Source organism: Alnus glutinosa, chromosome 1 (genome assembly GCF_958979055.1).
Source record: "Alnus glutinosa chromosome 1, dhAlnGlut1.1, whole genome shotgun sequence".
Classification (NCBI taxonomy): domain Eukaryota; kingdom Viridiplantae; phylum Streptophyta; class Magnoliopsida; order Fagales; family Betulaceae; genus Alnus; species Alnus glutinosa.
The window spans coordinates 11,809,474-11,836,353 of record NC_084886.1 but is presented as its reverse complement, the minus strand read 5'-3'; the positions used below and the strand labels follow the sequence as shown (position 1 = coordinate 11,836,353).

Below are 26,880 nucleotides of genomic sequence, written 5' to 3'. Positions count from 1 at the left end.
TATGTCATATACTATTAACTATTTTCCCATATTTTTTTTTCGTACTTGCTTAGACAAAAAAAGAAAAAAAAGAAAAGAAAAGAAAAGAAAGGAAAGTACAAGTTCCCACGTGTCCCAGCAGTCACATTCGTAGCCATTCGACATATGTCCGAGTCTCCTTCCCCCCACAACAGTCGCTACTCGCTCCACTTGTCGTCTCAAAAGACAACATAGTCATTAGACTCATTACGCTTATTTCCCACCACAAAGGGAAGTCAGTCAGAGACTCCCAAACGCTCCTTTCTCTCGCTTGCTCCGCTGGAAAAACCAGGCAAAACGAAAATGCAGTACAAGAACCTGGGGCGATCGGGCCTGAAGGTGAGCCAGCTCTCCTACGGGGCGTGGGTGAGCTTCGGGAACCAGCTGGACGTGAAGGAGGCGAAGTCGCTGTTGCAGTGCTGCCGAGATCACGGCGTCAACTTCTTCGACAACGCCGAGGTCTACGCCAATGGCCGAGCCGAGGAGATCATGGGTCAGGCCATTCGGGAGCTGGGCTGGAAGCGCTCTGACATTGTCATCTCCACCAAGATCTTCTGGGGCGGCCCGGGGCCCAACGACAAGGGCCTCTCCAGGAAGCACATCGTGGAGGGCACCAAGGCCTCGCTCAAGCGCCTCGACACGGACTACGTCGACGTCATCTACTGCCACCGCCCGGACTCGTCCACGCCTATCGAGGAGACGGTCAGGGCCATGAACTACGTGATCGACAAGGGCTGGGCCTTCTACTGGGGCACCAGCGAATGGTCCGCCCAGCAGATCACTGAGGCTTGGGGCGTCGCCGACCGCTTAGACTTGGTCGGCCCCATCGTCGAGCAGCCTGAGTATAATATGCTAACCAGGCAAAAGGTAAAGATTTGTATGTGTTTATGTTTAGTGGATTGGTTTGTGCGATTTGGGGTCCTGGGTAATAACTAATAGGCGAAATGGTTTCTACTTTTATTTGGTGATTTTTTTGCTCTTTTAGTATGAGATGTGTGAACAGAACCCAGATGGGATGTTTTTGCCTGACCCGGTTTATGGATTCTTTTTGGAGTGGGTTCGTTTGACTTTTAACAGCTCTGGAGCCACAAATTTTAGCAGGAGACGGGTGGTTTTATTCTTTCAATTTAGTTTATCTGAATCATGTACCATTAGGAGTTGTGCTGCACATCATGTAGTGGCTGAACCCAAATTCGGGCTTTGAAGTTCGAAGGCATGTGAAAAGATTGAATTTTACGAGGTTTAAAGGCTTGAAAAGATTGACTTTTATTAGTTTTAAGGGCTGAACCCAAAAATTTTAGTTGCAGTATTTTTTCTGGCAGCAGGAATTTAAGGGGAAATTAAGGTTGTTTTGTTAGATTTTTGTTGCGGAAAAGGCTGGAAAGATATTTGGGATTACAGGTTTCAATTAGGGTAAGGAAATGGTTTTGTTAGAGTTCGTTGGTGGAAGTGACATATGATAGCATGTGAGGAGGGTGGTGTTCCAAAGATGTTGTTGGGTCTTTCGGGTTCGGGTAAGGAAAAACATTGGGGGGGGGGGGGGGGGGGGGTTCTCTAGATTTGTCAAATATGAGGTGGGAGATGTGTTCAATATCAAGTTTTGGTATGATTTGAAGGGTGAGGACCAGATTTTGAAGGCATTCTTGTTCGTTTCGGTCCTCTAATTAGGGGCTCCTTTGTATACTCCCTGTGTACTAAGGTTGCGCCCCTCTGCGCTTTTTAATGAATTCTTACTTATCAAAAAAAAGATTTTGAAGGCAGCTTTTCCAGAGTTGTTTAATATTGCTTGCTGTGAGGGTGCTTCAGTGGTGGATTATGTGCAGTTTTTTGATGATACTCTTTAGTGGAATATTTCTTTCACTAGACCAGTACATGATTAGGAGACAGAGTCGCTTACTTTGTTATTTAGTCTTTTGTACTCTCTCAAGTTGAGACTAGGTGGTGAGGATAAAATTTGTTGGATCCCTTACAAAAGGTGGACTTTTGAGGCCAGATATTTTTATCATACGCTTTGGCCCCTGCTGGCTCTCCATTTCCTTGGAAGAGCATTTGGAGAAATAAAGCTTTTTTGAGGGTTGCGTTTTTTGTGTGGACAGTGGTGTTAAGGAAGATCTTAACTTGTGATAGCTTGAGAAAGAGGCACATTATAATGATGGATTGGTGTGGCATGTGCAAGAAGAGTGAGGAAACCATAGATTATCTTTTGCCCCACTATGAAGTGGCTAGAGCTTTGTGGGTATTGATTTACCATCTTTTTGGATTAGAATGGATCATAACCAAAGAGAGGCGAACTTGTTAGCTAGCTGGAGAGGTCAATTTGGAAGTCGCTACAATTTAGAAGCCTGGAGTTTTTCTCTTTTGTGCTTAATGTGGTGTATTTGGAGAAAGTAAAATCCTCAAAACTTCTAAGATTGTGAGAGATCGGTGTTATAGTTAAAAACTATTATGTTCAAATCTCTTTATGGTTGGGTGGCGGCTTATACCAATTCTTGTTTTTCTAGTTTCTTGGAATTTATAAATTCGTATTCTCCCGCTTCTCCCTAATTGAGGGTCTCTCTTGTATACTTCCTCTAAACTTTAGTTGCACCTCTCAACAATTTCTAATAAGATGAATTATTTATATATAAAAAGAGTAATTCGAGAATGATATTTTGGTATTGTATAGCAACTATTTGATGGATGGGTGATAGAGGATTTTTGTTTCAATGATCTTAGGATTGGAAGGGGAAAAAGAAAATTGCTGGAACTCAAAGAGAAAAAGAAGAAGAAGATAATCTAGGCATCACATCTAGCTCTCCTAAGCTAAGCATCACCTATGGGGTTTTGTTGGCATCACACCTCAGAGAAGGATTGTGTCATATAGCCTTTTTTTTTTTTGTAAGTGCAATTTTATTAGAAAAAACAGCGTAAGACTCCTCTAGTACACACGGAGTATACAAGAAGTATAAGCCTCACCACCGACCCAACAAGTAACAACCCACAAAACAACCTAGCCCTAAGCCCCTAAAGCTCACAATCCTCAAGCTTATCCCGCCGCCTATGATCCTCAACAAGGGCAGAGAGGAAAGCCACAGTTTTATCCTCTTGCCCCTCATCCCTGAACCCAAACGAAGAGCAAAACAAAGACAATTTCAAATGAGAGATAGTCTGGAAACCACCCGCAGAATTGAGAGGGCAAGCTCGTTTAGAACAACCCACATCTTCGTGTTTTCCTTGACCCACCACCGACTTCGGCTTCCTCCCTTTACGCTTGTACTGAATCAGAGGCTTAGACGTGGGTTCTTCCAAGGATGAGGATGGAAGAATCCTCCCTTCTGGCGAACCCATCTCAAGGGAAACTTGAGGACCCAAGGCAGAAGTCTCCAACCCTCTCCTTCTTTAAAATGGGTAAAAACCCAACCCGAGTACATTTAACACCTGAGGAGCGTGGTGCGTGCGGAGTCTCCGGAGAAAGAACCGGAGAAGGAACCTCCGGTGCCCGCGAGGGGAAACCGAACTGCATATAGCCTAACCCTGGTAAACCTTTGACTGTAAAAAGACTTGACCTTTTGACTATTAAGTCCAAACTAGATAAATAATAGAATCCACGAACAAATCCCAAAAGAAAAAAATAATAAAACTCAAACTATTAATTAATAGACCAAAAGTAAAATCCATGTCCAAAAATATAAAATTATAAACATATCCTCTCCCGGCAAGTGTAGGTGCTCGCATTGAGAAGCTACAACGAGATTTTTTATGGGGAGGGATTGGTCAAGAGTTCAAATATCACTTGGTGGGTTGGTACAAAATTTGTACCCCAATTTCAGAGGGTGGGCTTGGTATCAGGAATTTGGTGTTGTTCAACTGGGCTATGTTAGGTAAATGACTGTGGCGTTATGGGATTGAGAAAGAAGCTTGGTGGAGAGTTGCGGTGGACTCTAAGTTTGGGAGTCTATGGGGAGGTTGGTACTCCTTTGAACCTGTAGGTGCCTTTGGGGTGGGGTTGTGGAAGAACATTAGGAAAGGGTGAAAGACATTCTTAGGCTTTTCTAGATTAGGAAGAGGTATATTATTTTGGTGGATAGATTTTGCATATGCAAGCGAAATGGGGAATCAGTGGATTACCTTATTCTTCATTGCGATGTGGCTTATGCTCTGTGGAGTGCTCTCTTTACTCGCTTTGGTATATCTTGGGTTATGCCTAGAAGAGTCATTGACTTGTTTGCTTGTTAGTGGACGTCTCGAAGGCCGAGGAGTGCTACGATTGGGAAGATGGTGCTGACCTGCCTTTTTTGGTGTGTTTGCAAGGAAAGAAATAATAGGTATTTCGAGAACTTGGAGCGGTTCTTGGAAGATATTTTAATTTCGTTTTTTCATACTTTGTATCTTTAGATGGTGGATTTTGTGTCCCCTTTGTTGCTCAGTTTTTGCGATTTTTTTGTTTGTTTTTTGCCTTCTAGTTAGATGCTTCCTCTTGTATACGTCTGGGGGTGCCTTACGCTTTTAATAAGACTAGTTTATTACTATAAAAAAGAAACATATCCTTGACTCTTAAAATTAAACAAAACTAAATTAAAATAAAACCTGCTTCTTGCTGCCTGCATCACTTGGTCAACACAATCAACGAGTCATTTGTTGATACTTGATAGAGTCTTTTTGTTTGTTTTGAACATGTATAGTCAATGGTGGAGCAAAGAATTTTTACTTGGGGGTCCTGAATATGATTTCAATGCAGAGGAATGGAGGAGATTTAAAAGGTGACTTGGAATTTTTGGGGAAAAGAGAGAGCATAGGGGAGAGAGAGGAGTTGAGGGGAGGATGGAGGAAAGTCACACATCTTGGGTCTAAGAAAAAGATATCTTTTGGTTTTTAGAAACTTTTTAATGGTTAGATTTTTGGATTTTAGTAAAAGCTCAAGTATTTCTTCATATTTTTTTTTTAAGAGAACATTTAGATTTTGGGGGAAAAAACTAGAATATTTTTTCTCCAATTTTGTAGAGGGGTGGTAAGGTCTTTTAATTTTAATTTTAATTTTTTTTCAGATTTTTAAGAAGCATAAATTGGTTATTTAGATTTTTAGGGAGGACATATGGGGGTTTTCTTAAATTTTTGAAGGGGCCAAATGAGATGTATTGCTTTTCCTTACGGAACAGTACTTGCTGCTGTAGGTCATGAGTAATGGAACAGTTGCAGCAATGTGTTTTCCAACATGTATATGTGTGTGCGTGTGTGTGAATATATACTTTTGATATGTAAAATTTGACTTTGTGCATGATATCGTTATGAATGGATGTAGGTTGAGACTGAGTTCCTTCCTCTGTACAGCAACTATGGCCTGGGTCTTACCACTTGGAGCCCACTTGCATCGGGAGTGCTTACTGGAAAATACAACAAGAAAGTTATACCGGCTGATAGCCGGTTTGCATTGGACAATTACAAAGTAAGCCTTTTCTTTGATTGTATTGCTCTGTTCTCTGTAGTGAGTTGGTATTCTATGTGCTCATCAACATTATTGTTGACTTGTATAAACTATCTGTTGACTGTGCATTTATGTTATTTTCTACTCACATAAATGAATGTTGATTTGATTTCTTGAAGAATTTTCTGAATATTTCTTGTCGGCTAAACTTCTGCAAGAATATGTCAACATCTATAAATTGAAGGCTAATTCTCTGCGATAGAGTTTTTTATGCTTTGCAAATGTAGTAAATTGGGGGTAGTGTTCCATCATCATTGGTGCTCCTCCTTCATACAATCTTATCATAGCATGTGTGATCATGAATTCTTTTGTTAGTACTACTATGATATCTTTGTTTATTTGAGGTCATGATTGATTCTGCCGTCAAAATGTATAATATGGGGTTATTGGTATTTTGCAGAGTGCAACTTGTTCCATAATGTAAACTATGGAGTTTACATGACTAAGTGACGTTTTTTTCCTTTTTTTTTTTTTTTTGGGGGGGGGGGGGGGGGGGGGGGACAACTGGTTTAGTTACTGGGTATTTAACTGTGTGAAGCAACTCATTTTAGCTCCTATACCATACAACACCTACAAGTTCAGTAAGAATCTCTTTTTTGTTTGGACAAAAAACTTAAAGAGGGTAGAATCTTAACCTGTTGTTTCTGCCTTGTAGAATCTTGCTAATCGGTCGTTGGTTGATGACGTGCTTAAAAAAGTTGAAGGACTGAAGCCAATCGCAGATGAACTTGGTGTGCCATTATCTCAACTAGCAATTGCGTGGTGTGCTGCAAATCCTAATGTCTCTTCTGTGATTACTGGAGCAACGAAGGAATCTCAGGTTAGTTCTAAAAATAAATATCCTTGTAACATTTTCACTATTGCTTGATGTGCTGCATTTGTTTTGATATGGTTTGTGTTTGCTTATCATTCAACTTTATTAAAGGAAACTGATAATACATTTTTATTGTAACATGGAATTTAACCGTTGTGCTACTTTGTGTCCAGGCTGCATTCATGCCTGACACATGTTGCCACAGCTCCTCTGTTGGTGCTTGTCTTTGCTTCATACTTCCTTGTGAATGTTTGCTTCATACTTCCTTGTGAATGCATTTTAAAAATGGTTTTGTGATTTTAATTCTTCCTTTGAGGTTTTCCCCTGAAATTTATTTCTCTTTATTCTGCTTTGTCTTTTTCTTTTTTCTTTTTTAAATAGTTTTAATCTTTAACTTTTCCCCATATCCTTACTGTTTATTTATGTGCATACTTTTCTTTTCTTCTTTCCATAGAACCTTACAAGTCTCTGTTCGGTATATGGGTAGATTTATGAACTAAAAGCTTTATTGAAAAATACATATATAGTATCTGCTTATTTATATACAAAAAAAAAAAAAAAAAAAAAGTGCAAGAATAAGGAACGAGTGAGAATCTAAAGTCTGAAAATAATGGCTATGTTTGTTAAGTGTTTTCAAAAGTGTCTTTTGTTCTTTGATTTGAAATAAGTTTTTGATGTGATAGAAAGTTGAAGAGTGTTTTCTTGGGGTCCGCTTAAGAAAATTGTTTTGTGTTTGGAAAAAAGCAAACACTAAACATGTTTATTTGATAAAACAAAAACTTATTTTTTTAGGTGTAAGGTTGAGTCTAAGGGTGGGGGTTTCCTCTTCCTAGGATATGGTTCTCCATCCTGGGGTAGAGTCTAGGGATAGCAAGCCTGTGGATGTATAACACCTTGCAGTATTTAAGAGCCAACTTTACCTGTTGCGGAGGCTTCATTTTGGGTGGTTCAGGAGGTCAAGAGCTTCTGTCATTTTGTGGGGCTGGCATGTGAGGGGTTTGAGGATGAGTTGATGGCGCTATTCATTGCCATTGAAGCAAGTAGAGATCAGTATGGGTTGGCCAGTCCCTCTAGTTCTCTTTCCAAGTTCGCGAACAGAAGGCAACACGAATTGAAGAGGTTAGCTTGTTCGGTCAATTATGACCTTAAGGGAGGCCAGTCTAGCGGAGGCAAGGTAGGGGTCCAACATGCTCTTTATGAAGTCTGAGATTTCGACGTCGAATGTGAGGGTTAAATGAAAGGGACAAAAGGTTGAGGGTCAGGAATCTTCTTAGAGAATGGAATGCTGATATTGCTTGTTTACAGTAAACTAAACCGGAGGCTGTGTCTAGGGTGGTTGTGCATAGTTTATGGGGTTGTCTTCATGTGAATTGGTGTTATTTGGGTTCGATAAGAGCCTTTGGAGGGATCTTGTTAATGTGGGATAGAAGGGTGGTAAAAAAAACTAAGTGTGTGGGGGCATACTCTGTGGCTTGCTCCTTTAGAAATGACGATGACAACTTTGAGTGGATCTTTGCGGGTGTTTATGGTCCTAATGTTGACAATGTCAGAAGAGTTCTTTGGGATGAATTGGCTGGATTGATTAATTAGTTGAATGTATTGTGGTGTATTGGGGGTGGTTTCAATATCATCCATTTCTCAAGCAAGAGATCTAGCGAACCCCGTTCATCCCCAACTTCTTTGGAGTTTTTCAAGTTCATTTTTGAATGAGGTCTTATGGATATCCCTTGTGTAGGTAGAAACTTTATGTGGTCTAATAACCGTGATCCTCCATTGTGGTCCAAAATTAATTGGTTTCTTCGCTCTCCTAATTGGGAAGCCTAGTTTCTTGATGTTTCTCAGTGGTGGCTCCCTAGAGTTTTATCAGAACACTTTCTTTTATTGTTTGATTGTGATAATGTTACTAGAAGCAAAGAGTATTTCAAGTTTGGGAATATGTGGCTAAAAAACTTAGGGTTTTATGGAAAAGGTGAAACAATGGTGATTGTCTCACAGCTTTCAAGGCTCCTCTAGTTTCGTCTTGAATCTTGGACTTGGAAAAATGGAAGGAAGAGGTTTTTGGCAATGTTGAGAAGTAGAAAATGTTCTTTTGGATTAAGGGTGCGTTTATGATTGCGATTTCGTAGAGAAAAAGTGCGATTTTAAACCAAATCGCAGAAAATGAACCGTTTGGGAATTTCATTTTTAAAAAATTACGATTTGAAAATGCTGAAAACTACTTTTTCAAATCATAAGCAATAGGGTGCTTTTTTGAAAACGCATAATTTTAGAAGGTTAATGTACGATTTTAAAGATCAAACTACGATTTTGCCAAACACTTGACTGCGTTTTTAAAAATTAAATTTTCAATTTGTACATTTTAAAATCGCACTTTTTAAAATCGCAAACTCAAATGGACCATAACTCCGAGATATGTTATTGCTGAATAAAGATCCTTATCAGATGAGGAAAAGGCAAGAAAGACTGAAATTACTAGTGACATGGAGAGGACTACTCTTTTGGAAGAAGGGAGTTGGAGGTAGAAATCAAGGGCCCATTGGCTGAAGGAGGTAGACAAGAACACAGTTTTTCACCATGTGGCTAATTCGAATAGAAGGAACAATATTGTTGATTCCTTGGTGGTTAATGGTTGTCTCTTCAGATTCTACAAAAATAAAATTAATAACAATTCAGTTGGCAGCCTAAACTAGATGGTCTTACTTTGAATTCTGTTGGTGTTGAAGCGGCTATGTGGTTGGAAAGAGTATTTGAGGAGAGTGGGGTTTTTGAGGTGGCGAAAGCTCTGAACAACGACGATAAGGCCCCGAGCCCCTATGGTTTTTCTTTGGCCTTCTTTTTGTCTTTACGGGAGGTTTCAAAAGAAGATTTCAATATTTCATGCATGTCTTTCATGAGTTTCATACTTGAGGCAAGTTTGAAAAGAGCCTCTATTGGACTTTTATTGCCTTTATTCCTAAGAAAGTTGGGGTGATGGATATTAAGGATTTTTGCCTTATCAGCCTCATGGGTGGCATGTATAGAATCATCTTTAAAGCCTTAGCTAATGGGCTGAATTCAACTGTTGAAAAATAGTGTTTTAAAAAATAAAATCGTTTGTTGATTGTTTTCAGAAAAGTGTGTATTTTTCTTTTTGGAAACAAAGAAAAATAGTTTTTGAAAAGTTTTAACAAACATAACCATTAATTACTTATAATGTATGTGCATATGCCATCTTGTTGTCTCTGTGCATAGCCCAACCAAAGAGATCATTTCCTCTTATGTAGATTCAAGAGAACATGAAAGCTGTTGATGTCATCCCACTACTGACTCCTGCTGTGATGGAGAAGATTGAGGCTGTTGTTCAAAGCAAGCCAAAGCGTCCAGATTCATATAGGTGAAACAAATTACTTGTCAGCTCCTCTGTATTCTTCTGCGCATGTGGTGGTAAGAGTACATACTTAATTCCAATGAGCTGGAATGCCTTGCCTGATGCTTAGTCATCTCTTGTTTCTCTGAACCATTTGTGGGATTTAATTTGTACCTGGTCCTTTTTTATTTTTTATTTTCCTTATATTTATGAGATTTTATATTTACCTCAAGTAGATCTTGAACCATTAAGATATATTTTAAACCAACTTCGCAAAGGAGAACATCATCAAATAAATCTCTTAACCTACTGGAAAAGGTCGAATGTGGTCATACCGGAAAAGATTGGACCAGTGCAACCCTAATTATGTTATTATCCCGAAACTTAACCATAATACAACTTAAGGACTAGACCTTCCTTCACTTCTCACAATTTCCATTATTACTAGGACTAGACCTTTCACTTCTTTCCTTGTTTCCAATAAGAGAGGCTTAGAGCCACAATCACCCTCTTTGTTAAAGGGTGGCCGCAGCTCAACCACCCCCCCCCCCCCCCCCCCCCCCCCCACCAACTGGGATGACTGTAAGCCCCCGGATTTTTTGAAGGCATTAGCATCTCTTGTTGCAGAAGAAGCAAGATCTGTATTAATTTAGTGAGAAGTGGTTGTTGTCAAGATGGTGCATACGTTCCATATAAAGAGCATCTTTTATATTGTATTCTAGTACTTGATCTTGGTGATTTCCATGCTCCTAGGGATTAAAAACTTTACCACAAATACTTAATTTAGAGACCATCATATCGTACTGACCAGTCGTATAAACTCGTTTGGAGGGTTTAGGGCAATGCAACAATCATTAAAATTTGCAAAAGAACTGTAGCATAATGGTATAAATAGTAGTATGAATGGAGTAACGTATATAACATGGTACATATGATTTCATTGGATACTATTACATTTAATCCTTTTCTTTTTCACTCATTTCAGTTTTTTTTTGGTCAAAAAGAGAAGTGATACCTATTGAACTCCTCCTTTGATGGAAAGTGGAGGTATAATTAAAGAAAGAAACTGATCATTTTTCTACCCTACAAATTTATGCAACTTCTTCGTCATTTTATGTAACCTAATTAAGATTGAGGGTCAAGTGAATTATGAAATTTGGTATGTTCTTTACATTTTCTACATTATTGGTTTATTGTGAAAATAATAATTTAAGATTTAACTATGAAAAAAAACTTAAAGATTTGGAATTTAATGAATTTATATAGATCAATTTACAGATCCTTGTTAAAAAGTTCAACACAAACAAAGAAAAAGAAGAAGAAGAAGCATGTTACTAGCAACTTATCAAAAAAAAAAAAAAGCATGTTACTAGCATGTCAGTGTTCATATATATGGTTCCAAATGATAGAATTGTAATAATTATGAACAAATTGAAGTGTCAGATGCATGAATGAGAGGTAGAGAGAGTTTCATTTGAAAATCGAAAATAGGCCAACGATTCCAATATTATTGATGCCTAGAACAAGCATTATTACAAACTCATAAACAACCTCTAATTAAGGGGGTTCCCATGACAATAGACATTTGAATTCAACAAAGATCAAGATTCTAGCTTGGCAGCAAGATTTCCTGAGGAGCCATTTAACTCATTTTGGAAAACAAAAACATTATTCAGAAATTATGTTATATGAAATAAGGGAACAAAATGATCAGGTACTTGTTACTTATTTTCCGTTAACGGTAAATATGGTTTGCATTAAAGCAAGCAAGAGCAAAAAGACAGCTGCAAGAAATAAAATTAAAGCCCAAGGACCGTTGAAATACTTGTGCCTCAAGTTTGCCATCCATACATTCTTACGTCTCTGACAATGCTTGTTCACATCTCTGAAAATTTTAGCATAACAGAAGCTGGATAGAATGACATTCTCACCAAGGTTGTTAAACATGGTGGAGACAGCTCCATCATCACTCAACCAATTTTCAATAATTCCTCGTTGACGAAGTAATTCAACATCCTTTGGAGAGTTGGTTAGATCATGCATGAAGCTCACATAGTTTGTGACGTAATTGAGATCATTATTTTGACTGTATTGCTCATATGCAATTAGATTTCGAAAGATAGATTCTAATCCATCATCAATATTAAAAAACGGAATTTCCAATACCCCATTGTTAAACTTTATGTCAAAGAAGCTACCATTCTCTAGCTTCTTGAATTTGACTCCAGCCTCTTGAAGTTTTGTGGCACTAGGTATTGAATTCAACTTTTCTTTAGTATCTTCAATTTTTACAGATGGTGGAGTAACAGATTTATATAACAAAGCAAGTAGATGCTCGATGTCTATGAAAGATTCATGACTTGATGCAGATATATGGTATCCAAATGGTAATAATGAGACTTGGAAGAAAAGCACAGCTAGATCAATAAGGTTGTCCTGGTGGTTAGGAACCTCAGTCATCTCCAACAATTTAGTGAGAAGAAAGAACGGAATTTGGTTTTCGAATAATAGTAGATCACGCTTTAAGTTAAAGAACATCCAGTCCAATCGGAAGATTGGATCACATTGATCACCTCTTAGATCTGTCCTTGCGAACTTGCGAAACAGCTCGATGATGAAACACCCATCAAGAAGCATCATTTCTACGAACTCATCAGTGGTTAGGCTAATGGGTTCTGCATAGTATCTACGAGCTCTTCCTTCCAATTCTCTAATGGCCTTAATGTATGTTTCTACACTACTTTCGTTTCTCCTTTGAAGTAGTAATTGTAAATAGCGCAATTTGTGATCTTCCATAAGCCTTAAGTCGTCCTTGCCACGGTGGTAAGGACCGATGGCGACCATTACAGGATCGTATGCCTTCTCATTTACCTTGCGTAACTGGGTATGCACTTTAAATATACAACACTCCGAAACATTTGGAATCAAGCCAGCAAGCTTTCCATGAATACGAATGGAGACAAGATCAACTCCATCGACCGGCCTCATGTTCTAAGCAATTTGTACAAGTCTCTCTATTCCAAATACATCTAGCATGTTAGAGAAGAGAGAAAAATAATAATAATTAAAAAAAAGAAAAAAGAAAAAGGTAATGAAACTTACTTGTTTAAAGCTAAACCGACCGTAGATCGCCTATTGCATATTGTTACTTGGCCTTTAATCAAAACGCTAATTAGATCATGGAATACAAGAACGCTAGCTAATTAACTACTTAAAGACCCCTTCCCTTCCCTTGTTATTTAATTTATTTATCTTTTAAGAGAGGAAGCGTGCACGTGGCCGTCGTAGCTACGCAACATGCATGCTTGAAGACTATATAGTATTATAGTGGCTCTAATTAAGGAAACTTTGACTTATTAGATGCTAATTTATTTATTTATTTTTTATTTTTTTCTCAGATTATAACTTGGGGGGTGGGGGGCGTGGGGCGTGGGGCGTGCAGGGCCGGCTCTATGTTTGGCTGTTTGACTAGTAAAAAAATTATTATTTACAAGTTATTTATTTATTTTTATTTAAAAGATTATTTTTTTCCCCTTTTGAGATTCAACGTCATATTGATAGTAAGAAATTTGCCTCTACAGATTCATTTTAATATTCATTAATTTCTTATTCTTTTATTTTTTTAAAAAAGTTTTTCATATCTAATGCATAATATTTCTAGTAAAGTTTATAATTAAAAATATTTATAAATAAGAAAGTTACATAATAGATTGAAGAATTGAACCTGATTCAACATAGGCTCGCTTTATAACACTCTTAACCTGCATAAGAAAAGAATAATTTTTTTTAATAATTAGTAATGAGTGGCTAATTATACAAATTGACTAGTAATATTTTTCGTATGCTTAATATAATTATTAATTTTTGTTAAAATTAAAAAAAAAACAATAATATTTTATAAAAAACGGTGTGGCTGTTTGACTTGCAATAAGTTAGAAACTAAACACCGTAAGATGAAAAAAAAGAAAAAGAAAAAGAAAAAAGAAAACGTAAAATCAAAACAAAGAAAATGTGTGGTTGTCCCACAGCCACATGTTTTCATCCTTATCTCAGAACAAAAAATGTTGGAAAAAATATATATAAGCCCCCCAAGCTACTACCCTTTTTCTGGATGGCATCCCGAACTACCAACACTTGCACTCTGACCCCCCCAAACTACCACTTTTTGATTTTTTGGCCCCATCCGTCTATTTATACCGTTAATTCTAACAGAAATTGGCCAAAAACCCGAAAATACCCATCTCTTAACCGTGAGAATTTCAAAGTGTAGGAGGGGTATTTTCGGAATTCTGTTTAGAATTGACGGCATAAATGGACGGATGTGGCCAAAAAATCAAAAAGTGGTAGTTTGGGGGGCTAGAATCTAAGCATTGGTAGTTTGGAGGGACATTCGGAGAAAGGGTGGTAGTTTGGGGGGCTAATATATATTTTTCCCAAAAATGTTTGAAGTGAAGTGTCAAAAAAGTAAAAAGATGCATCGTCCCTGACTCCGTATAACAAATGGGGGAAAAAAAGAAAAAAAAGAAAAAAAAAGTAGAAGGGCGAGAGATGGGTGCAAGAGATTTCCAGAGGCAGAGGCGACGAGGTCGTAGGCGAGAATTGGCTGGTAGTCAAGCAGGCGAACTTGTAGCAGTGGTCATGCGCCTCCTACTCCGGTAATGCAAAATTGTTGCAGCGATTTTGGTAATTTGGTGGAGTGATTGTTCAAAGAATAAGATTTCTGTTTTTTTCTATAAAAAGAAAAAAAAAAAAGAAAAGAAAAGAAAAGAAAAAAGATTTGAGTTCTTGGCTTGAGACATTTGTTATTTTTTGTGGGAGTTCTAGAGTCACTCAAAGAGAGAGATAATGCAATTATTTTATTTGAGTAATGATTCACTACTACCTAAATATACAACTTTTCACCACATTGCCTATGTGGCAAGGTGGTCCCCCACCTTAATTTATTTTAAAAAAATAAAAAAACTCAAAAAGTAGTGGGGGACCACCTCGCCACATAGGCAAGATGGTAAAAAGTTGTATTTTTGGGTGGCATTGAATCATTACTCATTTTATTTTATTTTTTAAAGAAAATTGTTGTATTCCTGGCATGAGGGTTAATTTTTCTATGTGGGGAGTTCTAGAGTCTACCAAATAGAATCTTAGCAATAATTCACTTTTTTATTTTTTTACAAAATAATTGTGCTTATGGGCCTTGACCTTTGAATTTTTCCGTGGGAGTTAAGTCTCTCTTTTTTATTTTATTTTATTTTTTTCAACATGACACTAATTTTTCTAAAGAGTTCTTAGAGTAATGCTACATATCACTCTATGTTCCTCTTGTGTCATCTCAAAATTGATGTAATTGGTTTTGTATATATATATATATAAAATTAATCATTATTGAATTTTAATTGAATTGTAATTTTAAAAGCCACATCAATTTTAAAAGATACAAAGGGAACATGAGGGTCACATTTAAAATTACACAAGTTCGATCTTAATATCACTAATTTTTTATTATTGATATAACGACTCTTCTTCAATATATACCTCCATTAATATCAACTTTTATTTTTCTTTTTTTTTTTTTAAAAAAAAAAACAATCATATGCATGATCGTTTGAAGCCATCCCTTCAATAATTGAAATCCTTCTTTCGATCACAATTACGTACGGAAGATCATAATACAAATTAAGTAGATCGATAAAATAACTTATGGCGCGCAACTGATAAGATAAATGTTGAGTTAAAACCTTAATTCCCGGCCACTTCATGCGTACTCCTTAATCAGGAACGTGACATGCATGTTAATTGCTATCATTAATTGTGCTTCTTCTTCTTGTTGCGGCTGTTGCTCTATTTCTGTGGCTGTTGGCAAGGTGGCACATAATGTACCATATATATAATTAAGAGCATCTTTTATGTTTTAAATTAACTACTTGATCGATCTGGGTGATTTCCATGCACGTACGTACAGATCGATGAGTCATTAAAATTTAAGAAAAAATCGTACGTAGCATAATGGTATAAATAGTAGTAAGAATGGAGTAATGTTATCTAATCATTGTCTTTTTCACTCTTGGTAAAGTGAATTATGTATTTTGGTACATACTGATCAAGTGTATTATCTTAATTCATTCATTACATTATTCAATACAAATCAGATCGAGTATCAATACTCTCATACAATATATCATCTCTTAGTTCTTTGTACTCTGTTTTCTGCAACTTTTCATAACAAATCCAATAGCAAGAAATGAAATCAATGCCCAAGGGCTGTTGAAATACTTGTGCCTTAAGTTTGCTATCCACACATTCTTACGTTCTCGGCAATGCTTCTTCACATCTCTGAAAATTTGAGCATAATAGTCGTTGGATACCATAACATTCTCACCAAGCTTGTTAAACATAGTGGAGACAGCTTCATCATCACTCAACCAATTTTCAATAATTCCTTGTCGACGAATTAATTCAACATCTTTTGGAGAGTTGGTGAGATCATCCATGAAGCTCACATAGTCTGTGACGTATTTGACATCATTATTTCGACCGTATTGCTCATATGCAATTAGATTTCGGAAGATTGATTCTGATCCATCATCTATATTCAAAAACGGAATTTCCAGTACCCCGTTGTTGAACTTTAAGTCAAAGAAGCTACCACTCTGTAACTTCTTCAATTTGACTCCAGCCTCTTGAAGCTCCGTGGCACTAGGTATCGAATTCAACTTTTCTTCAGTGTTGTCTTCAATTCCTACAGATGGTGGAGTGAAAGATTTATATAACAAAGCAAGTAGATGCTCAATGTCTATGAAAGATTCATGACTTGATGCAGAGATATGGTGTCCAAATGGTAATAATGATACTTGGAAGAAAAGCACAGCTAGATCAATAAGGTTGCCCTCTTGATTAGGAACCTTAGTCATCTTGAACAATTTAGTGAGAACAAAGAATGGAATTTGGTTTTCGAATAACAGTAGATCACGCTTTAAGCTATAGAACATCCAACCGAATTGCAAAATTGGGTCACGTTCATCTATTAGATCCAACATTTCAAATTTGCGAAACAGCTCAATGATGAAACATCCATCAAGAAGCATCATTTCTACAAACTCATCCGTGGTTAGGCTAATGGGTTCTGCATAGCATCTACGAGCTCTTCCTTCCAATTCTCTCATGGCCTTAATATATGTTTCTACACTTGTTTCGTTTCTCCTTTGAAGAAGTAGCTGTAAATAGCGCAATTTGTGATCTTCCATGAGCCTTAAGCCATCCTTGCCGCGGTGGTAAGGACCAATGGAAAGTAATTGAGGGTCGTATGCTTTTTGATTTACGTTGCGTAACAGGGTATGCACTCTGAATATACAACATTCTGGAGCATTCGGAGTCAAACCAACAAGCTTTTCATGAATACGAATCGAGACAGGATCAGGTCCATCAACACGCCTCATATTCCGAATGAAGCAGTATACGTTTCTGTTCCAAAAGTATTGCAGAGAACTGTCACTAATGGTAATCAACTTCAAGCAAATAACTTTCTATTGTTTTTAAACACCAGTAATCCGTTTATATATAAACAACAAGTAACATTAATTTACTTACTGGCGTATCAAAAGAGCAGGAACACCAGGGTGTCGAGCGTCAGGTTTTGTTGGAATTTAATAAAGAGAAATTAAAGAAGCTTATTCTGATTCTTAATTAATTTAACATCAAATGCACTGGAAAGACCCAAAAACAAGATTCGTAGCAGTCTTCTCTTACTGTGAACCGTGCACTTTCCGTGCAAAAGCTAGAAAATCTAATTTAGTAGTCTTTATTTTGATTTATACTTTATTAGTTCATGAAGCAAAGTATATGCAAAACTTAAGCATTGGGTACGTACGTTGATAATGGCTAGCTACCATATATCAGGGATGCTGTAGATCATATATATAATGATTTATATGATTTGTTTATGACTAGCTATCATGTATTAATGTTGCAAAGTCAAAGGCATTAGCATCTCTTGTTGCAGAAGAAGCAAGATCTGTATTAATTTAGTGAGAAGTGGCTGTTGACTGTTGTCAAGGCCGGTGGTATATATGTACGTACCATATAAAGAGCAATATCTTTCATATATGTTGTAAACTACGTACATGCTCCTAGGGTTTAGAAACCATATGGTAACGAGTCTAACGACCAGTAGTTTAAACACTTTTTGGAGGGTTTAGGGCATGCAATGCAAGAGTCATTTAAATTTGCGAAAGAATCGTAGCATGCATGATGGTCGTATATATAAATATATAGTAGTAATTAAGAATGGAGTAACGTGTATATATATATATAGCCCACATAACATGCATGGTACGTACCTATGATTTGATCGGATACTAATAGATTCTAATCCTAGTGATATGATCATTATTATTTGGTCTTGACTCGTGTTAGAGTTCAATAAGGGAAGTTATATATATCTTCCAATTTAAGATTGAGTCAGATTCTTAGAGTCCTAGTCTAGAATTAATAGAATCCATCTTAATCCTAGTGGGTCAGTTAGATAGTTTAAGAGTCCTATTTTGATTAATAGTTATCTTTGTAACCGATTAGTATTGCTCCTCTATTTAAAGGGGATTATAATGAATAACAAACAATTAAGTTGATTATTGTTATGTGAAATACAATTTACTGTGTTTTTTAGGAGATTAGGTTTTCTCGAATTAGACATTGGAGGTCACGGTTCCCTAAAACGAGCAAATTTATCATTTTCCTGTGTTTTGTATTAATTGGTTTGCATCAACTAGTCTTTTTTACTCTTTTATTTTATTGGTCAATATTATATAAGAGAAGTGATTTCTATTAAACGCCTCCTTTGATGGGAAGTGGACCGGAGTTTTCTTTGCCCTATAAATTTATGCAACTTCAATTCCATCATTTTGTGTAACCTAAGATCGGGGGTAAAGCGAATTATATATGGATTTTGGTATGTTCTTTACATTTTCTACATTATTGGTTTATTGTGGAAATAATAATTTAAGATTTTGAATTTAATGAATTTATATATGTATACATCCTTGTTAAAATGTTCTACACAAAAAAAGAATCATATTCCCAGCATGCATGTCAGGGTTCATATATATATATATATATATATATATATATATATAGTCCCAAATGATAGACGGCCACCAAAAACAAAAAAAAAAAAAAAAAAAAAACTAGTCAATCTTTAATTATAAACAAATTGCAATAACAGACTCATGAATAAGAGAGAGATTCATTTGGAAATCTAAAAAAAAGCCAATTAAGTACTGTTCCAATATTGATGCTTAGTACATGCATTATTACAAACCCATAAGCAACTACTAATAAGGTGGTACCCATGACAATAGACATTCGAGTTCAACAAAGATCATGACTCTAGCTCGGCAGAAAATTCCTAAGAACCATTTAAGTCATTGAATTACTAAAACATTATTCCAAAATGATCATGTACTTGTTAGATAAAGTGCAGTCATTGCTATTTTAGTTACCAAAATTGTTATTTCTATTTTGGACATTCAAAAACCCTAAAAAAGAAACCGTCTATAATATTTTACCATGTTAGAAGAGAATTGAAAAAATCGCAAGAAAAAAAAAAAGAAAAAAAAAATGGAAAAAGAAAGAAAGATGGGCAATGTAACTTACTTGTTTAAAGACTGGCTGTAGATCACCTCTCTGCGGATTGTTTCTCAATGCGCTGAAGCATTGAATAGAATAACGCTTACTAGTGCACTTAAAAGGATAGTTTTTCTATGTTTTAAGAGACAGCAAGTGGAAGTGATTGCAAACAAGCCGTTTCTTCTTTTTCTTTTTTCTTTTTCTTTTTTTCCTTTTCCTTTTCTTTATACTTTTTTTCTTTTTCTTTTTCTTTTTAAAAACCTTAAATTGATTTCTGAATTTAAATATTTCATTTTTGCGCATGTTTGTGGAAATTCGCCATAACCGGGCATTAGAGTTTATTGGTAGCCCGAATATGCTGCCGAAGATCCTCGGATTTTGAAATACAATCACCGGATTCCGGAGACTTAGATTCCAGCGAATTAGCTGGAATCCGGAATTGTCGGCTAATTCGCCAGAATATGGTAGTTTTTGGAATCCGGCCACCGAGCCAGATTCCGGCAATTCAAATCCCAGCAATTTGGCCGAAATTTGGCCAGTATTGCCAGAATCTGGCTTGTGATATTCTACTGAAGCTGTCTGGCCGTTGTCGAAATCTCGCCAACGCACAAGATTTCGATGAAATTGGCCAGAATCGGACGTAGTTGCAAAATTCCTGCGAAACTAGTAGGAATCTGGCTGAGGTGACGACATGACTAAACAAACTGTACAAAAGTCTTTGTTGCAAAAGAGAGAGGAAGTGGAAGTGAGCATAGACAATGTGAAATCACTACATATTTAATTGAAATGAGAAGTTGATTAACGAAAATAAGGTTCTAACTTAAGATGCTATATTAAGAGTACTAACAACAGTTTTCTTAAATCTCATTTCATTCCCTAAATGTAGAAAAAACTCAAAAAATTATAAATAAAAAACTATTGAAAACACTTATCATTTAATGAATAGTTTAACGTACGGAAAACATGCGTGAAGACTATATGTAGGCTTGGCAATTTTAACACGACCCGCGAATCCAACACGAACACGACACGAATATATAAGGTTTTAGTTTAGGCTATAACTTGTTTATGACCCGTTAACCCGTTTATGACACGTTAATGACTCGTTAATGACTCGTTTATGACCCACCAACCTGTTTATGGCCCGTCAACCTGTTTATAACATATTTATAATGCGATAATTACACATTTTTTACCAAATTAATTAAATGGGTTGACACGCTAACCTGATGAGTTGACACGCTAACCTGATAGGTTGACACGCCAACCAAATGGGTTGCCACGGCAACCCGAATTGTCAAGTCTAACTATATGGCTCTTATAAGGAAAATACTTGCTCTGCTATGAGCAAATTTGAGAACCCGTTTTTGGTTACGCGCGCGGAGGATTTGACGCCGGACAGAATAGCGATTATTCTGCTGGCTATTCAGCAGGCAATTTGCAAGGAAGAAGACATATAAATTATCCCAAAACACTTAGAGAACTTTGAGAAAATAATAATATTCAATTCATTGATTGTTCTATTACAAATGTCCATATTTATAATAAAGCCCTAATGACTACTAAAGGAAATAAAATCTCCTAAGATTTGAAATAATTCAAATAAATACAAAGAAGCATATTATGGAAATACTTGGTGCCAAAGAATATCTCCAAATTAGGGTCCGTTTGGATTTGTGATTTCAAAAAGTACGATTTTAAAATAGCGATTTTAAAATGTGCAATTTGAAAAATTAATTTTTAAAAACGCAGATAAGCACTTGGCAAAATCGCAGTTTGGCCTTTAAAATCGCAGGTTAGCCTTTTAAAATTCTGCGTTTTCAAAAAAGCACTTCATTACCTGTGATTTGAAAACGCAGAAAAATGCGTTTTCAAATCGCAATTTTTTAAAAACGCAGTTTCCAAATGGTTCATTTTCTGCGATTTGATTTAAAATCACATTTTTTTCTACGGAATCACAATCTCAAACGCACCCTTAATGGGAAATACTTGGTGCCAAAGAATTACCATATTAGGGAAAATATAATAACTATAATATTACTTGACGACAACGTAAATATAAATATGAGAATTCTTTAAAAGATGAATCAAGAGATTTATAGATAGTCTCTTCTTTCCTTCTTGGTCTTCCCCTTGATGGATGTTGACAACTCGGTAGAGAATATCTTCCGAATCACAATTTGCCAAAGGTCTCTTCTTTCCTTCTTGAGTAGTTGACCATTTTCTTTCCTGCTTAAGCCAAATCAATCTCATCGCCACATCATAGACTAATTAATTCTATATTTGTGTCTGATTTTCTCTTGCATTAATAGACCAATTAATTCTATAGTTGTGTCTGATTTCATCCTGCATCAGATTAATTTAAAGTGGTTTACAATTAAATAGCTCTCGCGGTTTTACTCAACGACCAAACATATCCCACAGGCTTTTTCTTCCCCTTATTTGTCAACACATGTTTTAGAACCGTTTAAACAGTTGCGAAAACAGTCCTAGTCTTTCCTACGAGAGAGATTACCTTAATTATTATCAAGGGGTACGTATGAAATAGTTTTTGGCGTCTGTGTTATGAATTTTTGAATCTGGGTAGTGGCCGGGTACAATGAAAATTGAAAGAATATATATATATATATATATATATATATATATATATATATATATATGCGCTTTTAAAAGGAGGTGGTGTACTGGATTACCAAGTTTACAATTGGGATACTTTAAATAAAGCTCTACAATTTATGTCTTTTTCTTTTTTGTAGATCTACAATTTATGTTAATTCAAGCTCACTGTTAGAAAAACAACATGAATCATTCATCCAAAAAACTACTGAGAGTAGTGGCAAAGCCTTTTCTATTTTTTTTTTTAATTTGTTTTTTTTTGGTTTTTTAAGTGTGGCAAAGCCATTTCCAAAGTATTGGGGGAGGGGGGAGTGTAATAAAATAAAATAAACACGAGGATTTTGTGACAAAGTGAAATACTTTTAAAAAACTTTTTAAAAATAAAACTACTACAGAAGTAACTCCAACCCCAAAGGTATCCACTATACAATATATATATATATATATATATATATATATATATATATATATATATATATATATATATATGTTACAAATTGATCTACTTATAAAACCTTTATAACCCAAGATTTAATTTGCAACCCTGACAAATGACCCGATCATAACCCTCCTTCCACTATACTATCTGCAAAACTTCTGGCCTAGCTTCCTTCTTCAATAAGAATCACATTCACGAACAAACCTTTTTCTTTAGTTTGAGAAAAGTTAGGCTTACAAAATATTTTACAAAAAATAAAATAAAATAAAATAAAATACAATAAATCTTACAACATGATGTGGCACAATATATTGAATTTCTCAAAATTTGGATTTATCTCCTTCTCAATAAATACAAATTGGACTCTGGAAAGCGGAAGTCCAATGAGATATAATACATTGTTATCCCAAGACACAGTTTTTGTCCATCTTGCTTATGTGACAACTTTTATTTTTATATATTTTTTTTAAAATAAAAAAACCCTGAAGCTAGCTGGGGGAAAAGTTGTCACGTAAGCAAGGTTGTTAGGAGCTGTGTCTTGAGATGGCAAACTATCATATTTTGGAGTCCAATAGTCTAAAATTTCATATACAACAAAGAGAGTATTCAGATATGAAAAGGAGGTTCAAATGAGTGTCTAAAGAACAAAATTGAATATTAGTATGATTCTAAATTAAAATATAAATTAAGATTTGGAATTTAATGAATTTATATAGCTCAATTTACACATCCCTATTAAAAAGTTCAACACACAAAAAAGAAGCATGTTCCTAGCATGTCAGTGTTCATATATGGACGTAGTTTCAATTGATAGACAGCCACACACACACACAAATTAATCTATACACTCTCTAGTTATGAACAAATTGTAATATCAGATTCATGAATGAGAGAGAGAGTTTCATTTGGAAATCGAAAATAAGCCAACCGTTCCAATATTGATGCCTAGAACATGCATTATTACAAACCCATAAACAACCTCTAATAAGGTGGTTCCCATGACAATAGTCAATAAACATTCGAATTCAACAAAGATCATGACTCTAGCTCAGCAAAAAAATTTCCTAATGGGCCATTTAAGTCATTGAATTACTAAAACGTACATTATTCCAAAATTATGTTATATGAAGTAAGGGAACAAAACTAGCAGGCACTTGTTACTTTATGGGAAAAATGTAAGGAAGAATGGAAAATATGGTCTGTGCTAAAGCAAGCAGGAGCAAAAAGGCAGTTGCAAGACATGAAATCAATGCCCAAGGACTGTTGAAATAGTTGTGCCTCGAGTTTGCTATCCACACATTCTTACGTTTGTTGCAATGCTCGTTCAGATCTTTGAAAATTTTAGCATAACAGACTTTTGATTGAATGACATTCTCAGAAAGCTTGGTAAACATGGTTGAGACAGCTTCATCATCACCCAACCAATTTTCAATAATTCCTGGTCGACAATGTAATTCAACATCCTTTTGAGAGTTGATGAGATAATCCATTAAGGTTAAATAGTCTGTGACGTAATTGTGATCATTATTTCGATCGTATTGCTCATATGCAATCAGATTTCGGGAGAAAGATACCGATAGATCTTCTATTTTCAAAAATGGAATTTTCAATACCCCATTGTTGAACTTTATGTCAAGGAAGCTACCACTCTGTAGCTTTTTCAAGTTGACTCCAGCCTCTTGAAGCTCTGTGGCACTCGGTATCGATTTCCACTTTTCCTCATCTACAATATTCCCAGTATCTATCCCAATTTCTACAGTTGGAGTGAAAGATTTATGTACCAAAGCAAGTAGATGTGCAATGTTTTGGAGCGATTCATGACTTGATGCAGAGATAGGGCATTCAAATCGTAAGAATGTGTATTGGCAGAACAACATGGCTAGATCAATAAGATTGTACTGCGGGTTAGGAACCTTAGTCATCTCAAACAATTTAGTGAGAACAAGAATGGAATTTGGTTTTCGAATAGCAGTAGATCACGGTTTACGCTACAGAACATCCAATTGACTTGCAAGATTGGGTCACATTCATCTCTTAGATCCGTCATTGCGGATAAACAGCTCGATGATGAAAAACCCATCAAGAAGCATCATTTCTACGAACTCATCAACGGTTAGGCTAATGGGTTCTGCATAACATATATCTACAAGCTCTTCCTTCCAACTCTCTCATTGCCTCAATATATGTTTCCACACTTGTTTCATTTCTCTTTTGAAGAAGTAGCTATAAATAACGCAATTTGTGATCTTCCATAAGCCTTAAGCCATCTTTGCCGCGATGGTAAGGACCGATGGGAAGTAATTGAGGGTCATATGCTTTCTGATTTACATTGCGTAATAGGGTATTCACTTTGAATATACAACATTCTAGAGCATTCGGAGTCAAACCAACAAGCTTTTCATGAATACGAACGGAGACAAGATCAATTCCATCAACACCCCTCATATTCCGAATGAAGCAGTACACGTTTCTATTCCAAAAATATTTCAGAGAACCTGTCTCTAATGTTAAACAACTTCAAGCAAATAACTTTTTGGCATTTTTATTAAAGGGATAATTACACTTAACCCCCCTGATTTATCCACGGTGTGGCGATTTACCCCCCAATGTACCAAAATTGGTACATGACCCCCCCGAACTTGTCAACGTGTGGCAAAATCAACCTTCCGTCCAATCGACCGTTCGGTTGGACGGAAAATCGGTCACGTGCAAGTCACGTGACCGTTTAAGACAGAGACGCTCCCCAAGTCACGTGACTTGCACGTGACCGACTTTCCGTCCAAACGAACGGTCGATTGGATGGAAGGTTGATTTTGCCACACGTTGGCAAGTTCGGGGGGGGTCATGTACCAATTTTGGTACATTGAGGGGTAAATCGCCACACCGTGGATAAATCAGGGGGGTTAAATGTAATTATCTCTTTATTAAACGTTAGAAATCCGTGTATAAACAACATGTAATATTAATTTACTTACTGGCGTATCGAAATGGCAGGAATACCAGGGTGTCGAGCATCGAGTTTTGTTGGAATTTAATAAACACCAATAAAAATTTTAAATTTGTTGATGTTTATGAAATTGGAAAAATTGCACCGTTGGTCCTTGTGGTATGCCATAATTATTTTTTACTCCTTATGGTTTAAAAAGTTACTGAGAGGTCCTCGTGGTATGCAATAATTACAAATCGATCCCTGGCGTCAAATTCTATTAAATTTTTTAACAGATTCTGTCAAATGCCACGTCAGCGACACGTGTCGCCATCTTATGGCGACACGTGTCCATCTTAATAAAAAAATATAAATTTATTAAAAAATAAATAAAAATACTTATTTTTTTTTTTAAAAAAAAAAAATTAAAAAAAAAAAAAACTGAACGGGTGGCTTGGCCACCCATTTGGGGGTGGCCGGCCCCTTCAGCCTTTTTTTTTTTTGTTTTTTTTTTTTTTTGAATTTTTTGAATTTTATTTTTTTAAAATAAGTATTTTTATTTTTTTAATAAATTTTTATTTTTTTATTACGGTAGACACGTGTCGCCATCTTATTGGCGACACGTGTCGCTGACGTGGCATTTGACGGAATCTGTTAAAAATTTTAACAGAATTTGACGCTAGGGATCGATTTGTAATTATTGCATATCACGAGGACCTCCCATGAACTTTTTAAACCATAGGGAGTGAAAAATAATTATGGTATACCACAGGGACCAACGGTGCAATTATCCCTTTAATAAACGCCAAACAGACTCTCCCCATTCGTTGGGTTGGCTAAAGGCGTTTCAAGTTGACACGCCAAGAATTTGTCAAAATTCTTTAGGAAAATCTCCCACTCCGTCGAGTTTGTTTTAGTGTTTAATTATTGGACGACACTCTCTTGGCAGAGGAATGAGCTTTGTTAATGGTATATTCCCATGACTCACGACACAGTACTATTACCACATATATAGGTGTGCTTGAGAGAGAATTAAAGAAGCTTATTCTGATTCTTAATTAATTTAACAACAAATGCACTGGAAAGACCCAAAAACAAGATTCGTAGCAGTCTTCCCTTACTGTGAACCGTGCACTTTCCGTGCAAAAGCTAGAGAATCTAATTTAGTCTTTATTTGATTTATACTGTATTAGTTCTTGAAGCAAAAGTATATGCAAAACTTAAGCATAAGTAGATGTGTTTATACTCTCTAGAATTTTATGACGGTTGGATTAGTAATTATTGGATAATTCTTATTCAACACAATATAAAAGTAATTGCATTCCAATTTTAAAGATATAGAACAATTTTCTCTCATTTACTGTTTTCTTTTTGATTTTTTTTTTGTACTTTAAATTTTGAGTCTCCGCTTCTTACTATAATAGAAAATATAAGGATATTCAGGTATTGGTTTTTTGTTTGTCCAAAATGCAACTAAACAACAGAAGATTTTTGGGCTCCATTATATTCTGGAGAAATTTTGTTATAATCCTTTGCATCTTATAATCCGGTGGGGGCAAATATTTTCTTAAGGAAAGTGACGTTGTAACACATCTTAAGAGATTATATTATGCTTCAATAGCACCACAATCTCTGAAAGAACTTG

General features: G+C 36.0%; 4 protein-coding genes across 4 annotated transcripts; 1 reads left to right on the top strand and 3 right to left on the bottom strand.

Annotated features, from left to right (window-relative positions):
- The first annotated feature begins 196 nt into the window (after positions 1-196).
- LOC133872679 (probable voltage-gated potassium channel subunit beta) lies at positions 197-9,871 on the top strand. Its single transcript, XM_062310258.1, has 4 exons — positions 197-885; positions 5,297-5,440; positions 6,135-6,299; positions 9,557-9,871. The coding sequence occupies exons 1-4, from the start codon at positions 322-324 to the stop codon at positions 9,668-9,670; spliced, it is 987 nt and encodes a 328-aa protein (XP_062166242.1). The 5' UTR covers positions 197-321; the 3' UTR covers positions 9,671-9,871.
- Positions 9,872-11,135: 1,264 nt separating this feature from the next.
- LOC133858652 (UPF0481 protein At3g47200-like) lies at positions 11,136-12,816 on the bottom strand. The gene is made up of 2 exons (XM_062294124.1): positions 12,742-12,816; positions 11,136-12,653 (listed from the first exon to the last, which is right to left on the bottom strand). Exon 2 carries the CDS (start codon positions 12,625-12,627, stop codon positions 11,365-11,367), a length of 1,263 nt encoding a protein of 420 aa, XP_062150108.1. The 5' UTR covers positions 12,628-12,653; positions 12,742-12,816; the 3' UTR covers positions 11,136-11,364.
- A 3,002-nt stretch (positions 12,817-15,818) lies between these two features.
- On the bottom strand, positions 15,819-17,069 carry LOC133863067 (UPF0481 protein At3g47200-like). The gene has a single exon (XM_062299052.1). It carries the CDS (start codon positions 17,067-17,069, stop codon positions 15,819-15,821), a length of 1,251 nt encoding a protein of 416 aa, XP_062155036.1.
- Positions 17,070-23,466: 6,397 nt separating this feature from the next.
- Positions 23,467-24,231, bottom strand: LOC133869849 (UPF0481 protein At3g47200-like). Its single transcript, XM_062306978.1, has one exon. It carries the CDS (start codon positions 24,229-24,231, stop codon positions 23,467-23,469), a length of 765 nt encoding a protein of 254 aa, XP_062162962.1.
- Positions 24,232-26,880: the final 2,649 nt, after the last annotated feature.